General features: G+C 45.1%; 1 protein-coding gene across 1 annotated transcript in view; it reads left to right on the top strand.

Annotated features, from left to right (window-relative positions):
• TMEM132C (transmembrane protein 132C) overlaps nt 1–17,576 on the top strand; it is a 450,381-nt gene that overhangs the window by 340,471 nt on the left and 92,334 nt on the right. Inside the window, exon 4 of the mRNA XM_052654878.1 lies at nt 13,192–13,375. Within this exon, the coding sequence (XP_052510838.1) occupies nt 13,192–13,375 (184 nt within the window). The remainder of the gene's footprint in view (nt 1–13,191; nt 13,376–17,576) is intronic.

Genomic DNA, 17,576 nt, shown 5'->3' with positions numbered 1-17,576 from the left:
GAAGAGTCGGACGCTACTGAGAGACTAAGCACAGCACAGCACATATATGTGTGTATGACTAATGACTTTGCTGTACTCCTGAAACTAACACGGCATTGTAAATCAGCTATACTCCAATATAACATTTAAAACCTGATTTGGTGAAATGAATAAAATGGCAAAAAAAAAGGAGAGAGGGATTTGAAGGCTGAGTCAACAGGATTGGTTGAAGGAGTGAGTAGGGGGAGGGAATGTGGGAAAGAGAGAAATCAATCATTGTTTTGTTTGGTGGATTAAAGGTTAGGAGGGTTATGGTCCCGCTTACCGCAGTGGAGAAGATCAGTGATCGAAGGATGACAGTGTAGTAAGTGAATAATAAAACCTGTTTAAAGAACTAGAACTCTCAGTATCAGCCAGCACCTTCCTCCTTTTAATCTATGTTCTACGTGGCTGAAGATGGCAAAGAGAAGCTACTTATGCTGAGTCGCGTTACCCCTTCTCTAATCTCCCCCTTCCACTCCATCGAAAGTACTAATGATTTCTTCTCTCCCTAACTTCCATCTCCCCCTCCCATGGCGCCTCCCAATGCAAGCCACCATGGCTCTTCCCTTAGGCTATCCCTTCTCCTTCTCCTTGCCCTTCCCGAGCCACTACGTTCTGCTGAACTGCTACTGTTTGTGTGGGAGTCGTGTTGGAAGTGGGCTTCCCCTGTGGCTCAGAGATCATGCAAGAGCTGCCGGAGATGTGGGCTCAATCCCTGGGTCAAGAAGGTGCCCTAGAGGAGGGCATGGCAACCCACTTCTGTATTCTTGCCTGGAGAATCCCAGGGACAGAGGAGGCTGGTGGGCTGCGGTCCACGGGGTCGCACAGAGTCAGACACGACTGAAGCAACTTAGCATTCATGCACATGTTGGGAGTGTATGTCAGCTTTTTGCCTGTTTGATCTCTTCCCTGCCCATCCTCCAAAGTATGTATCAGGATCCCTCACCAATTGAATTATGGCTTGCTGCCCAGATGTTAGGACATGTCTATAACCAGCTTCGTTACACTCCAACCAGGCTTCTTTTGATCCTGAAAAGAGCTCCACCCACAGTGTCCCCTCTTCCTAAATTCCCTTGCCTCATTTCCTCTGACTTAACGCCCACTCAGAGTTCAGGTCTGAGCTCAAATGTCCCCATTTTAGGGAAGCCCTCTCTGATCCTCTTGGTTGAGTTATGCCAGTGTCGGGAATTGCACTTGATTGTCCTTGTAGCCTAGACCTCAACACATCTTGCTGTCATCGCCCATCTCTGCTCCTACAGTAAAGCCAGTCTCAAGAGAAGAACCTTGGGCTTCTCACTCAGCATCACCACACAGGGGCAGTGCTGGGTCTTATAATAGGTGCTCATTAAACATCTGTTGGATGATCACTGACACTGTGTTATCAGTCGAGCCAAACAATCAGCAGATTCTACAGTGGATGTGAGGGTACCTTCTGCTGAGCTGCTGTTGCTTGTGTGGGAGCCGTGCTAGGAGTGTGTGCCAGCTGTCTGCCTATTTGGTCTCAGATCCCTTCCCTGCCCTTCCCTTGCTCTGTGATCTTCCAAACTATTTGCCAGGATCCTTTACCAACTGAATTATGGTGATGTTTAGCCAGTGGGAGGCACCAGTGAGAGATCAAAATAGGATAGAAGAAAGAAGTCAGGATATTTTGCTGCCCTCCCTGCTTCCTTTGGTGTCTCAGGCAGTGGGTTCTTTGTCTCCTTGGCTCTTCTCCTGCAGCTCTCCCCCAGTGACCTAGCTCCTGGGGTCACCAGTTTCTCCCTCTGGCCATTAACCCTGGAAGGAGGAGCATCTTTTCCCATTGGTAGTCCCTGACTGCCTTGCCATCTCCCATTTGACCTCTCTGACCCTCCAAAACCTTGATAACTAGAATTAAATCCTCTTTACAGAACTCCTGCCACAGGCCCGATTTTCTGACTGCTGGCCCCAGTGCAGAAAGCATCCAGAGGAGAGTCTAGTGGGTGGAGCTTCCTGCAGCCCTGGGGAACCCAGGGCAGAGACGAGGGACCAGGGTGCTAGAACCTGGCTCTGCATGTGCGTTTCGGATGGGATTGTGGTCTTGGTGCTTCTGAGTTTGGCACAAGAGTAAGGTCTCTGTATTTGAAACTGTTCCTGTAAACAAAATATAAGAAGAATTTCTCTCTCTTTTTTTTTTTAACCAATTTTATTAGGATATAACTGACATGTGCATGCTAAGTGGCTTCAGTCCGACTCTGTGCGACCCTGTGAACTGTAGCCTGCCAACCTCCTCTGTGCATGGGATTCTCCAGGCAAGAATACTGGAGTGGGTTGCCATGCCCTTCTCCACAGCAGTGTAGAAGTTCAGGGTATACAACATGATAATTTGACTTGCATACATCATGAAACAATGCCCAGAATAGTTTTACTGAACATCCGTCATCTCATATAGATACAATATTACAGAAACAGAATATATATATATATATATATTTCTTTTTGATGAGAACTCTTAGTATTTACTCTCTTAACTTTCATTTATAACATTCAGTAGTGTTAATTATATTTATCATGCTATACCTTACATTCTAGTGTTTAATTATCTTATAACTGGAAGGTTTTTGACTATATTTATTCAATTCTCCTCCCTCAATCCCTGGCAGAATAATTCTACTTACCTCTGGCTTCACATGGGGATAACCTTGGAAGCTTTATTAGGGGAAAAAATATGATATCCAGGCACACCACAGACCATCTGAAGAGAAGTGAGAAAGGTGTTTTTGAAAAGCACTGGTGTTTGGGAAAAGCTCACCAAGTTATTCTGACATGCAGCTGGGGTTGAGGACATTATATAGAAGAGCAGAGATTGTGAGTATAAATTCTTTCAGAATGAGGATGATATGGACCCCAAAACCAGAGGGAAATGGTAGAGTGAGAGTCAGACTACCTTCTCACCTCAGCTGGAACCCCACCTGCTTAGAAGACACCAGGGCAGCGGGATGCTACAGAGGGGAACAGGGACCAGAACAAAGCCACTCCAAGACGCGTCACATCTGGCTAGTCTTCTCCCTGTATGAGGAATTGATCAGAGGTTGTAGGAACACTTGCGGAGGTCTCTGAGCCACTGTGGACCATGTCACATTCACTTGTGTATCTCAAGCACCAAAGCGCATGCCTGGCACAAGAGGGGAGCTTGCTAAGTGCTTGATGGATGGATGAGTGGACAGACAGGTTGGGTGGTGAGCGGAGCATAGTCCTATTTTCTATTTGGAAAATAAAACTTTCCTTTATCCCCCCTAGTCCTTTTAGTCTTGGCTGTTCATGCTGCCACAGAGACCCTCAGCTCATCAATTACAGACATTAACTGTAAATTATACTTTTGCATAGTTAATTCAGCCTCTTCATTATGTATTTAGTGGGGCTCAGCAGGCATAAAATTCAATAGCAAGCTTTGGAGCAGATCCAACTTCTGTCTTCTATGGTATTTGGAAAAGGCGAGGTTTTAGTAGTGGACCTTGGAGCGTGTCTTTCCTGGAAGGGCTCCAATGGGCTCTGCTTTTTGCTTCTCTCTTGGAAGGAGTTCAACCCTTCTGGGAAGGCTGATAGCTTCAAAGGCTGCATCTCCCCTCCTCTTCAACTAAGTGGGGACTCCTTCTCCCTTCTTGCATCGAAATGAATTTTAACCTGACTAGTGGAAGGAAAGAAGAGTGTGAATATCAGGGAACCTGGCTTGGGGAGCATCACTCTCATTCATTATTCATTCAACAAATATTTATTGAGCTTCTCCTGAGGGTCAGCACCATGATGTATCACAAGGATATCACAACAAACAATACAGTGTCCTTGCTCTCGTGGAGTTCGCAGTGGAGAAAGGGTAGACGGGCAGATGGTGAGGGACCCAATGCATGCAAATGTAGAAAGCATTGTGTGATGATGTAGATAAAGTGGCTGGCTGAGCCATGGATAACAGGGTGAAGATAGTGATGAGTGAACCTCAGTGATGTCCAGGGAGAAGCAGGTGCAAAGCACTGAGGTAGAGGAGAGCTTGGTGGCTTTGAGTGGAATAAACTAGAGAGAAAAATGGTAGAGAAAGAAATTGGTGCAATAATGAAGAGAGAGGCATTGTATTATCAGGATCTGGGAGACAAAAGCATTGCTGATCCTAGGGCCAGGCTAGAATGGTCCCTCAAAAAACACTTAAACTCTGGGACTTCCCTGGTGGTCCAGCGGTTAGGAATCCACCTGCCAACAGAGGGGACATAGGTTTGAATCTCTGGTCTGGGCAGCTCCGACATGCTACAGGGCATCTGAGTCCACATGCCACAATTACTGAGCCATCACTTTACAGTCTGTGCTCCACAAGGAAGTGAAGAGTAGCTCCCACTTGCCAAACTAGAGAAAGATTGCATGCAGCAACAAAGACCCAGCAGAGCCAACATAAACTGAAAAAGCACTTGCTCCGCAATATTTAACTTCCACCAACAAATGTAGTAGGTGTGTTTCCAACCTACAAATCCATTGTGCAAACTGTGTATATGTATGTGTGCATATATACACAACTCTATTTCTCTGTCAGTGCATCCAATGTCTGCCTTAAGCCCCCATTCTGCCTGGAGGCAGAAAACTTAATCTGGTTCATTTCAAGTCTACTAAGGCATTTCAGGTTTAAACTCAAATGATAGTCTTTCAAACTCTGCCCTACTTTCTTCAAAATTGACCCAAGTGGGAAGGATGATGGCTTTGAACTGTGAGGGAACCTTAGGTCTTCAGATACGGTGCCCTTGCTAGGTGGAGGGCACATCCTTCAACCTTCAGGTCTGGCTGATACGTTTCATCTACAGTAATGCTGTCTGGTACTGGGATGTGATCATGGTTCAGTGCTGATGTTCATGAGGTTTCCATGTTTCTGCCTAGTCTCTGAGGTGTTTTCCATGACATGTTTTCCTGCAAGATGCTAACTTCAGTAACCTTGCCTGGAACCGGGTGAAAATTCCATTGCTTTCCTGTACTTCTCAGACCTTAGGAGGCTGGGAAGTGGGGTAGGCTCCTTCTCAGGCCCTCCCTGCCCCTGGCATCTTGAAATAATCCTATCTGACTTCTGCTGTACCCTGCTGGAAACATACGCGGGAGATGCTAGGGTCCCTTGGGAATCAAGGGAAAGACTTGGATCAGTCAGCGCCATCATGTGTTATCCATTGCTGTGTAACAAACAGTCCCAAATTTACCATCTTGAAACATCTATTATTTCTCAGTAAATGGGATTTTTCTGGGCAATTCCTCTGTTGGCTTTTCTTAGGCACTTTTATGGAGCTATATTTATCTGATACAATAGTTTGGGGGTGAGATAACTGGACATTTGTCTCTCCACATGATCTTGCATCTGGGCATCTTCATGGCCTGATTGGACCCAAGAGATGGATTCAGTGTGTTCCCTGTAGAGTAAGGACCACCATGGCAGCACCAGCAAGCCAGCCAGGTGCTAAAGAGCCCTAAGAGTCTGCTGGGCAGTGTGTAGGTCCAGGGTTATTCCACCTGCATCTCTGAGGCCCTCTTAGCACCTATACTTCCTAAGGGCCTCCCAGGTGGTGCTAGTAGTAAAGAGCCCACCTGCCAAAGCAAGAGACTCAAGAGACGCGAGTTCAATCCCTGGGTCAAGAATATCCCCAGGAGGAGGGCATGGTGGCCCACTCCAGTATTCTTTCCTGGAGAATCCCATGGACAGAGGAGCTGGGTGGGCTACAGTCCACGAGGTTGCAAAGACTCGGAAACAACTTAAGAGCCTGCTGCACAGTGTGTAAGTCCAGGGTTCTTTTACCTGCATTTCTGAGGCTCTCTTAGCAGCTGCACTTCCAAAAGTGTAACCTAAATTTAGCTAAAATTTCAGCAGCTTGAGAAATAATATTTTGCACATTCCTCATATCTTGGGTCTATATAAGCCTCAGGTTCCACAGCCAGGAAAATAGCAGCCAGTAGGAGTGTGTGACCACAACTGAACCTTCAACTCTGTGGCCAAGGGCTCCCTGAAGCCCCTGTGGGAGACTTCCACACAGTTTGTGTCTAGAAGAACTAGAACCTTCCATGCTCTTTCTCTCCACCTAGCAAGGGCACCACTTGGTCCCCTTTTGTTTGGCTTACCTATGATCCATCTCACCAACTCATTTCTTTCCTTTAATTTTTTAATGATTTTTTTATGCAGATCGTTTTTGATGTCTTTATTGAATTTGTTGCAAATTTGTTGAATTTGTTCATTCTGTGTTTGAGATTTTGGGCCAAGAAGCTTATAGGATCTTAGCTCTCAGACCAGGGATTGAACGCACACCCCTTGCACTGGAAGGTGAAATCTTAACCACTGGACTGCTAGGGGAGGCCTCATTTCTCTTAGTAATCATGTTAGAGACATTACTCATGTCTCGAGGGTCAGTGTGAGGCTCATATCCAGAACTTTGATTCCAAAAACCATGTATTCATGCTCACCCACCATACTGAAGAAAGAAAAACAAGTGACAGGATCTAGTCTAGTCAGATTCAAGGACACAGCAGGATCCATACTGGCTGCCTGGAAAAGATGCTTAGACCAGGACCCAGGGACCTCAGAGAAAGTCTTATCTTTGCCCATCTGCTGTGTTCAGCAAATCCCAGGACACATGGCCTTAGGAGGACAAAGATATACAAGTCCAGTGAGGTTATTGGACAGGAGAAATGCTGTTGCTGTAACAAGAGCTACCATTTGATGGATAGTTGCTGTTGTATGTATTCAGCTCTACACATGTTCTGCGTTTTATACTTGCAACAGCCTCATAAGGGTGGCTTAAGACAGATCAAGAAACCAATTTTCCTGCCGGTAAAGTTAGAGAGTCTTCAACTTTGCTGCATATTAGAATCACATGGGGGCTTCCCTGGTGGCTCAGCAGTAAAGAATCCACCTGCAATGCAGGTGTTCAATCCCTGGATTTGGAAGATACCCTGAAGGAGGAAATGGAAACCCACTCCAGTATTCTTGCTGCAAAATCCCATGGACAGAGGAACCTGGCAGACTGTGTAGTCCACAACGTCACAAAGAGTCAGACATGACTGAGCATGCATGCACTGACTGAGAACCACCTGGGAAGTCCTTAAGAATCCCAGTTCCCAGGTTCCACTGCAGGCCAGTGAAAGAAGATCCTTGGTGTGGGACCCAGACCTTAGAATTTGTTAAAGCTCCTTCACCAAATAATAACAGAATGTCATCAAAGTTGAGAACTAGTGGGTTTGTTAGTTCCCATATGGGTTCATTGATGCCCCATGTCACACTCATACTAAAGAGCAGAGTCAGAATTCACACCCAAGTGTGTCTTATTTCAGAGTCCATTGCTGGAACACCTGTCCAATACAATTGCTCTGTAGACCCTAGGAAGCAAAAAAATAATATTAATTATAACCATTTAGGAGCAAAATGCTTGGTGATTGCAGAGGGAGAGAGCCGTTTTTGGTGGAGCAGTAATGTTCAACCTTGACCACACATTAAAATCGCCTGAGCTCTAAAAATACTACCATCTGAATGACATCTCTTGAAATTCTGATTCCATTGGTCCAGGGTAGACCTGGGTATCGTTATTATTTTTTAACCTCCCCAGATGATCATAACATTCAGCAAAGGTTGAGAGCCCTCGTTTTAGAGAAAGGGAAGGCTCGGATTACTTCCTTAAGGGGTGCAATTCTCCTTTGAAGCCATGTCATTGCATCAATATGATTTGTAGTAAAGTATTCTCTTCCCTCATCCTTCCACATTTACCTGCGCCTATAAATTTTTAAGCTGTGGGGACTGGGATAGAAGAGAAGATAGAAAGAATTTAAGTCTGAGCTCAGTCTAATCCAAGGGTGTCTGGAAACAGGACAACCTTCAACAGCTTTTCCCCTGTCTCTGCCTTTCATCATTATCCTGCATTCTGATTTCTGCCTTGTATGCTAATTGTAGGGAACAGGAATGGAAGAGTTGACTCTCTCAATAACAGATCAAATCCTTTCTCACTGTCCTGACATATTGGATTAGGCTATGTTATCTCAGCTCAGCCAATCAGATATCCCCACTCAGCACTTTGAATGTGGGATTAGTGATGCAAAGCACCAAGGACAGTAGAAAATCCGTTTTGGCATCAGCAGTGGTGTCCCATCTAGATAGAGATGGTTTTGTTCAAGTTTCTCATTATCTTGTAACTTTCCTTTTCTCCCACCTATTCTCCATGTGTTTTTCTCCACACTTCCTAGTAATTTTGAGACATGTGTTAAGTTCCCTTTTCTTTGTCAGCCAGCCCAAGGTGTTTTCTGTTACTTGCAACTTGCAGCCAAACTAATATACTTCAGCACTGTGGAGAGCTCCCAGAGATTACCAGGGCATTCATGTGGATGGTGGGGTCAATGGAACTATCTAATAAAGCCTTTCCCAGAGGGGATGTATGTGTCCTTTGCCTTCATGAAATACACATGAAGTAAAATGAATAAAACAAAGCCTGAGCCAAATTATTCTGTTCTCTAGGAGCTGCTTCCCTATAGTAAGGTTGATTTCTTCATTTTGTTAGTCTCATTTCTTTCTGCAGTCATTAAGCTGTCAAGATTGGCTGATGGCTTTGAAGCTGAAATTCCTTACACCCTATAGTGGAGAAGTAAAGTCCTTTTGGCTTCTTAAGATACACCAAGACTTCATTTTCTTACAAGACAGAGTTCAATAACTAAGAGGTTTGGTAAATTGGGTTTCCAGTAGTCCAAACTTTATTGTGACTGTTGGGGGAATTTATTTGTTTTTTAGTAAGAGCTTTTTTTAAGCCAATTTTGAAAATTTCTTTCGAGAGTTACTATTGTAAATCTACACTATTGATTTTGCAAGTGGTCATTCTTGGTTGCTCTCTGGAGTCAGTTAAATGTTTAAATTTCTCTCTTTATTACTCCAATGATATCATAAGCCCCATATAGGCTGGCATGAAGGGTTCTTGGTTCCTCCAAGGCAAAAAGCTTAACAAAGATTTCGGTTGGCTCAGAGAGAGGAGGAGAGCACAGCCACAGACAGAACTGCAGGCAGATTTCTTTTCTTGGCCCCATCTGCGAGCAAAGTGGATCGCACCATGGCATCAGGTCTGACAGGAATAGCTACTGAGTAAATGCACTGTATCCAAATCTGAAGAGGTTCCAATTCACGATGAATGGCAGAGAGTCAGCATCTGTAGTCTGACTTGTTCTCAGGGAACTCCTAGACCAGCCCTATAGGGGCATGTTTCTTTGTTTCGTTTTTAGGCTGTGCTGGGTCTTTTCTGCAGCACAAGGGCTCTAGAGTTCTTGGACTCAGTAATTGTGGTATGTAGGCTGCTCTGGTTGTGGCGCCTGGGCTGAGTTACCCCCACAGCCTGTGGGGTCTTAATTCCTGGAGCAGTGATTGAACCTGTGTCCTCTGCACTGGAAGGCAGATTCTTAACCCCTAGACCACCAGAGAGGTTCTTAAAGAGGTATGTTTTAAAGGTGGCTTTAGACCAAATCTAAAGTCACAGAGAAGGAACATACTGTCAAATCCTGCTAAAAATAGGAAGAACTCACATTTACTGATGTTTTGTAGTGTTAAGTTCTGTTCTCAGTGCCTGAGACATATTTGCTCATTTGTTTAATCCTCATATCAACTGCATGAAAAGGAAAGGATTTGAGTCCCCACTTGCCAAGTAGGGGAAAGAGGGTAGCGTTGCCCAAAGTAACCCAGCCAGTAACAGGTGATGCCAGTAACAGGTGACCTTTTGACCTTAAGCTCAAAAAGTCTGTTTGGCAGGTGACAGCATATGGGTCGTGACACTGGCTATGTTCCCCTGAACGAGTCATGGGTCATCTTCTACGGGTTCTACTCTCTATATCGCTATGAGAGTAGAACGCATAGAGTCACAGATTCCATTCTCTCCTTCCCTTTCCCACTTCCTTCCTGTTTTCATTCTTCAATAAAATACTTCTTGGGACTTCCCTGGTGGTCCAGTGGTGAACAGTACACCTTCTAGTGCAGGGGACGTGGGTTCCATCCTTGGTTAGGGAATTGAGATCCCACATGCCATGAGGCAGCTCAGCTCTCTTGCTGCAACTACTGAGCCCATGGGCCACAGTTAGAGAGACAGCTATAAGCCGCTATGAAAGAGCCCACGTGCTGAAACTGAGACCCAATGCTGTCAAAAATGAAAATTAAAATAAATAAATATTTTTTAAAATAAACTACTCCTTGGATGCCCAATATTTACATGTATCAGTGAATCTGCTTTAGCCATAGTGGTTGCGATATGGAGGAGACGAGTGTCTTAAGGACCAGTTTCACCCCCATAGCCAGCATCATCACATCCCCTGGGTGTACACTAAGGGTCCCATGGACTACAGTTTGGAAATCACCACACCGCATCATATTTAGGTCAGGGGTCTTCCACCTCAAAGAGAGAGATAAGTTAAAGGGACATGGTCAACTCTGCAGCATTATTCTCAGTGTAAGCGTTCCTTTGGGGCCACAATAGGATCTTTGGACAACTGGATTTTGGCTACACGCAGTACTCAAAAAGTGGATTTTATGGAATAGTCTGTCAAATAACCAACAGCTGTGTCCCCCAGCAAGCACAGCCAGTGGCCAGCTCTTCTGCAGATAAGGAGATACCAAGGATGAGCGTTCTTGCTAAGAAGGCAAGGTGAAAACCCCTGAAATGAGAGATGTCTTTAGCCCAGTGAAAGGAGTGGCTGGCCAGAGTGTGTGGGAAGGATGTCTAGAAGTTAAGCAGACCCAGATTCCTGCAGGCCTTACCTGCTGAACCAAGAACACCAAGAGGTCTCCAAGCTTGGAAACACTCCAGGTTCCAGACACATCTCGCTCATTTTCCAAGGCAAATAATTCACCCTTTAAAAAATAATAATTCACCCTTTATTTGTCTGCGCAAAGTCTTAGCTGTGGCACTCAAGATCTTCAGTCTTCCTTTTGGCGTGTGGGATCTCCAGTTGTGGCATGCAAACTCTTAGCTGCAGCATGCAGGATCTAGTTTTCTGACTAAGAATCTAAGCCGGGCCTCCTGCACTGGGAGCTCAGAGTCTTAGCCACTGGACCACCAGGGAAGTCCCAGTAATCACTCTTGATGTTGTACAGACCATGACTTGAGGTTCCAGACACTGGGTTTGTTTGCCCTCCCAAAGGGATAGCCAGCATCTCAGAAATTGCTATCTTCCAGTCCCCTCTTCCAGCCCAGAGTACTGGAAGGGAGATTCAGGAGTCCTGCCAGGTGCTTTGGTTGGCCCAACAACCTTGCTGTTAATCTCTTATCCCAGCCACTGAGCAGGGCTAAGGGTAACAGAGTGAGGAACAAACTTTCTGGCTGTTGGGCAAGCTGTGAAGATTGAGTACGTGCATCCTTAACTGATGATCATCCCCAGAAAAGGGGAGGGTTCTTCACCACTCGAGACAGTGGTACCAGCACATGCTTGAGATACAGTGTTACCATCTTTGGTGTTTCTTTCTTGATGTGCCGTGGAAAATCCCCCTCAATTCACCCGAAAGCACAAGGCATGCCCAGTAGCTGCCAGCTGAGAAAAATGCTGTTGACCCACCACTTACAACAATATTCAGCCCAGAGGTAAAGAGCACTGGGGGTCCCTCAGCCTGGCTTCAGGGCTTCCCAGGTAACTCAGTGGTAAAGAATCCACCTGCCAGTGCAGGAAACCCGGGTTCCATCCCAGGGTCAGGAAGATCCCCTGGAGAAAGAAGTGGCTGCCCACTTCAGTACTCTTGCCTGGGAAATCCCATGGACAGAGGAGCCTGGTGGGCTATAGTCCATGGAGTCACAAAAAAGTCAGAAAAATCTCCCTGGCCCGCCCTACAAACCCAGCTATATGCCTGGTATAGCCTTCTTTCTTGTTTCCACCAATATTGATTCTTTTGATTCAGTAGCTCCAGAAAACCTCTCCCATTTTCCCATCTCTAACCTCCTAAAACAAGGGCTGGCAAACTTTTCCAGTAAAGGTCCAGATAATGAATACTTTAGGCTCCTAAGGATATATACTATCGACATAATTACTCAGTCGTGTCCTCATAACACAAAAACAGCCAGAAACAAAACACAAACAATAGGCAGGGCTGTAATTCCAAAGCAACCATTTACAAAAAAAGGGGCAGCAGGCTGGATTTGGCCGACAGACCACAGTTTGCCCATCTCTGCCCAGGAGAAATCTCCTGGTGTCTTGTAATTTCATACTCAACTCCCCAGCTGAACTAGAGGAGAATGTTGAGAGCGCAGAGCTGGGAATTGGAAGACGTGATTCTCGCTCAGCCTTGCTCTAACTCTGGTACGACTCTCTGCAACCTCATGGACTGTAGCATGCCAGGCTCCTCTATCTTCCACTGTCTCCCAGAGTTTGCTCAGATTCATGCAGGTGGCTCAGTGGTAAAGAATCCTCCTGCAAATGCAGGAAACATGGGTTTGATCTCTGGATCAGGAAGAACTCCTGGAGAAGGAAATGGCAACCCATTCCAATACTGTTGCCTGGGAAATCCCATGGACAGAGTAAACTTTTTGACTAAATGGCCAGATAATGAATGTTTTAGGCTTTAGCCTGGTGGGCTATAGTCCATGGGGTCACAAAAGGGTCAGACACAGCGACTAAAACAAAAACAACAGCAATGGAAACCAGGTAATGGATCTAAAATAATTAAATCTATGGGAGATTCTACATTCAGCTTTTTCTGCTTCTAACTAGCTGTGTAGTTATGCATGAGTGATTTATGCTACTTGGGCCTTCATTTTGTCATGTGAAAAATAAGATCTTTGTACTGTCAGCCATTTCCAAAGCATCAGAATTGCTGGGACAAGCTTGCTAAAAATACATATGAAAGAAAAAAGTGAAAGTGTTAGTCCCTCAGTCATGTCCAACTCTTTGCAACCCCATGGACTGTTGCCTGCCAGGTTCCTCTGTCCATGAAAATTCCCAGGCAAGAATACTGGAGTGAGTAGCCATTCCCTTCTCCAGGAGATCTTCCTGACTCAGGGCTTGAACTCTGGTCTCTTGCACTGCAGGTAGATTCTGAACCACCAGGGAAGCCGTGTCAAGTCCCCGGTGCTATGCCTGAAAAGCATTTTCTTTGTCCTTATATTCTAGTTATAATTGTGAGGGAGTGAGCCAAGGGATTGAAAGGTTTTGCCACCGAACAAAGTCAACTTAAAGCTCTTTTCCTTTGCTCTCTTCCAGAAGCAGCAGTTTATTCAGTGAGGTTGTGCAGATGAACTTTGAAATCGCCAGCTTCAGCAGCCTCTCGGGGAGCCAGCCCATCACCTGGCAAGTGGAATACCCACGGAGGGGGACCACGGACATCGCAGTGTCGGAGATCTTCATCAGCCAGAAGGACCTGGTTGGCATCGTGCCCTTGGCCATGGTAAGACTTTCGTGAGTATGGATGCACCTGCATTCAGCTGTCTGATTGCACCTTGATGTCCTTCTTAGCTTCCCCTGGATTGTTGGCTGCAATTGTTTTATGGGATGTTTGCGTTCAAAGTTTTCCATCTTCCTACCTACTTGGACAGAGAAGGCAATGGCACCCCACTCCAGTACTCTTGCCTTGAAAATCTCATGGACGGAGGAGCCTGGTAGGCTGCAGTACAGGGGGTCGCGAAGAGTCGGACATGACTGAGTGACTTCACTTTCACTTTTCAGTTTCATGCATTGGAGAAGGAAATGGCAACCTACTCCAGTGCTCTTGCCTGGAGAATCCCAGGGATGGCGGAGCCTGGTGGGCTGCCATCTATGGGGTCACACAGAGTCGGACATGACTGAAGCGACTTAGCAGCAGCAACCTACTTGGAAGTCACTACTTTTCATTAATCCAGCCTTTCTCAACTTCAGCTAATTTTATACTGGCTTTATGACATTTGCTATTTCCTTGTGCCAGATATATAGTATTTACTTACTTCTTCTTCTCGAAGTCTACCCCAGTTCTTTTTATTTCTGTTCCCCTTTTATAAGGAAGATTTAAGCCCCTACATTATTAGGATGAGTGTGGTTTGCTGCTGCTGTAAACCACCCCCAATCTTAGGTTCCTTATGCAATCTAGGCTCTCCTTGCTTATACCACATGGCTTAGATGATAAGGGACTCTTCCAGGCAGTCCCTCTGGGATCTAGGCTGATGGATATGTCATCATCTTGCAGCTAAACGGCAGAAGCAACACGGCCTTCTTGGAGGCAAAGACGGAGAAACAGTCCAAGTCACATGCAAGCGCTTTTAAGCAATGGCCAACAAATTACAAGTGACACTTTCACACGCATCCTTGGACAGAAGGAGTCCCCATGGCCCCATCAGATTTCAAGAGGGCTGGGAAACATAGGTGCAGAGGAAAAGTTAGATGACTACCCTGGTCTCTGTCTCACTGCATAGGAAATCAACATATAATTGACACAAATAGAACACAGCACAAATACAGTACGTGCAAACCCCTGTTGCCAACTTCCTTATACAGCTGGAAATGAGGAAGGGAGAGACAGAATGGTAAGGGGGTAGAAGGATCACTCACCCACATCTGCCAAGCCCTGAAACTATTCTCAAGAGCCATTCCTAGGCTTGTGCACAAGTGTTAAGAACCCCTTCTAGGAGATGTAAAGAGGATGGCATTTCAAAGGCATGGGGAAAGTGTTCTGAAGTGTAGCTCCAACTGTTTTTGCCAGAATTCACTTTCATGGACATGGAGTCTGGTGTGGATGTTCAAAAACTAATTTCTGTTCAGCTTTGGTGCCTCAGCCAGTAAAGAATCTCCCTGCCATGTATGAGACCCTTGACCTGTCCCTGGGTTGAGAAGATCCCCTGGAGAAGTAAATGGCAATCCACTCCAGTATTCTTGCCTGGAGAATTCCATGGACAGAGGAGCCCGACAGGCTATAGTCCATGTGGTTTCAAAGAATCAGACACAACTGAGTGAATAATTGCATTAGAAATTGGAATGAGCAGGCTTTATTGACACCGGGTTAAGAAATATATCAATTAGAATTCTTTGAGTTACATGTGACAGGAAATCCAACTCAAATTGGCTTAAGCATGTTGAGTTCACCAGCTCAGGTAACTTAAAAAGGCTAGAAAAGTGTTTCTCAGATGTTAACGTGCATATAGGTCACCTGACAATTCTCTTCAGATGTAAATTCTTGTTTAGGAGGTCTGGGTTGGGTATTTTCTTAAAGTTCCTAAGTTACGCCAGTGCTTCTGGTCAGTGGAGTACAGGTTGAGTATCAAGTATGGAGTGTGTGTGTGAGTGTGTGTGTGTGTGCAAATGATGTCATCATGGAAGGTGGCTCCTTGTCCCCTCTAAGGTTTGTGCTCTTCTTGGCTAGAATCAGTGTCTAAGAGACTGTCCTAAGGTGGCCCCTGGTAGTGCCAGGCTGATATATTCACAGCATTATATCCATCAGGAAAAGAGTGAAAACTCATTGCCAACCAGTCAAGCAAATTCTTAGGACTGTGCTGATTGGAACTGATTGGCTGGCTTGGGTCATGTATCCAAGCTGAGAAGCCAATCATGGAACCCAAACAAAATGTGATGCTCTACACCTTCCCCTGGAGCATGTTTGGGATCAGACTAAGAGCTAGTAGGCATGGGGCATGATGGGAAAATCTGATTCCACTGAAAGGAGGAATGGATGCTAGTCAGACATAGCAACAGACATACCCATAGGAGGTATTCTCTACCATAGACTTCTCTTGACTTTTCATGTGCTAGAAAAGAGGCCTCAACAATCTATAGCCCGTGGGTTAAATTCAATTTCTGCCTGTTCTTGTGCATGATGCAAGCTAGGAATTTCTTTTTCATTTTCAAATAGATACATTTTAAATGGTTACATAAGTAGTTTGTTAATATACTCAGTTTTGCCTCTTGGTTCACAAACCCTAAAATGTTTTCTATCTAGCCCTTTAGAGAGAAGATTTGCAGCCCTATGTTAACATAAATTATAGCCTATAAGTGCTTAGTTTTTACCCTATTTCAAAAAGATAAGACATCCAGATACTGTGAAAAGTAAAGTCATTATTAGGATATGAGATATTATTTTGGCCACAAGAAACCCCTCTTTGAAGCAAGGTATTATTATTGTTGTTCGTGTGATTTTGTAATACCTTTAAGGTAAAATGAAATGATGACTTACACACCAGAATCCTATCATTTGCAAATAACTGTAAAAGAATTCGAACTGTCTGCATCCAAGTAACCACAGAGTGGCTGACCACACAACGGAGTAGAGTTCAGAGTTCTAATGGCTAGATTTGAACTCATGTGATGCCATTATTTTTCTTCCCCTCGAATGTACGATTTAACCTCAACTCTGCAAAGAGATGTGAACAATTAGGAACTGTATTAGCAAGTAGAGTATAAAAGCATCAGTTTGGAGTAATTTCTATTCTCTTATTTTCTGTGTTTTCAAAGTTTATTCTAGAATGAGCTTTAGTACATTAATAGGCAACTGAAATAGAAATTTTTACTTGGAAGAAAGTAGCAAATTAAACTGCAGCTTGACTGAAGATGAGACATTTAAAAAAAAACTGAATAAGAGGCAAATCTTTAGGTCATCTTTAGCAGCCAGTAAGGTCTTTGAAAGAAATGAATTCTCCCAACTGTTGCTTATTTTAAAGAAAAGCAAACTGCAGAAAGGCAAAACAGATGATTATGAAATCGAAAATGGGCCTCTTTGGGGAAGTTCTCTTAGAATCAAGCCTTCTCAAGCTTCTTCCTAAATCCAGGAAAAAAGCCATGAGCCCACTGCTGAGAGTTTCAGTGACCTTCTGTCTCACTTAGCAGCAGCTTCTAACTCCCCGTGAGTAAATGAGATGGAAGGAGCAGAGGACAGGGCCCTCAACTCTCTAGCAGACTGATCCTCCTGGGAAGGAGCCCCCTGAATCACACTGCCCACTCCTTACAGTATCCTAAGTCAAGAACTTGGCCCTGCAAAGCCTTCTTTTGTCCACCCCACTCTCACTCACTTACTCAGCGATGTGATCCTCTCTTTCCGCAGTGGCAGGAAAGCTTCTGGGTCCAGTTCCATGGGCTTCAAGCATCTCCCACCCCTCCAGTTCCCCCTGGCCAAAGCGCTAACATCAGCTGGGGCAGGAGAAGGGGAGGGGTCTGGCTGTGGAGACCAGGACCGAAGGCTCTCCGGGACAGCCTGGGGCCAGCACAGACTGGGAGCTGGAGCCGTAACTTTAGTTCTTGGGCTTCCATTCTTCTTTGATGTAAGAAAAGAGTACTCACATGTCTAGTTGAGACCCTGTGAGCAGAGGCCAGGCACAGACCTCCGTGTGGCAGTTTCTGCAAGTTGGCAGCACAGATGTGGAGATGCTGGTCTCTTTTCAGGATAAAGAGATGCAGAATCCACTTGACCTCACCCTGAGCTCTTACGACGTGCAGACACTGTGGGTGTACATTGTAATCCATCCTGAAGAGTCAGCAGTAAGCAGACAGGTCTTTCACTCGGAGGACTGACACTCGGGGCCAACAGACAGCAAATAAGAAGCTATTTCTTAAGCGCTAAGACCAGTCATGAGAAGATGAATGGCAATATATGAAGATACATGAAGACAAATAAGGCCCGGACAAGGGGATGG

The sequence above is a fragment of the Budorcas taxicolor genome, chromosome 17, assembly GCF_023091745.1.
Source record: "Budorcas taxicolor isolate Tak-1 chromosome 17, Takin1.1, whole genome shotgun sequence".
NCBI lineage: Eukaryota > Metazoa > Chordata > Mammalia > Artiodactyla > Bovidae > Budorcas > Budorcas taxicolor.
Note: the sequence above shows the minus strand (reverse complement) of the source record. Positions and strands in the feature narration are given on the sequence as shown.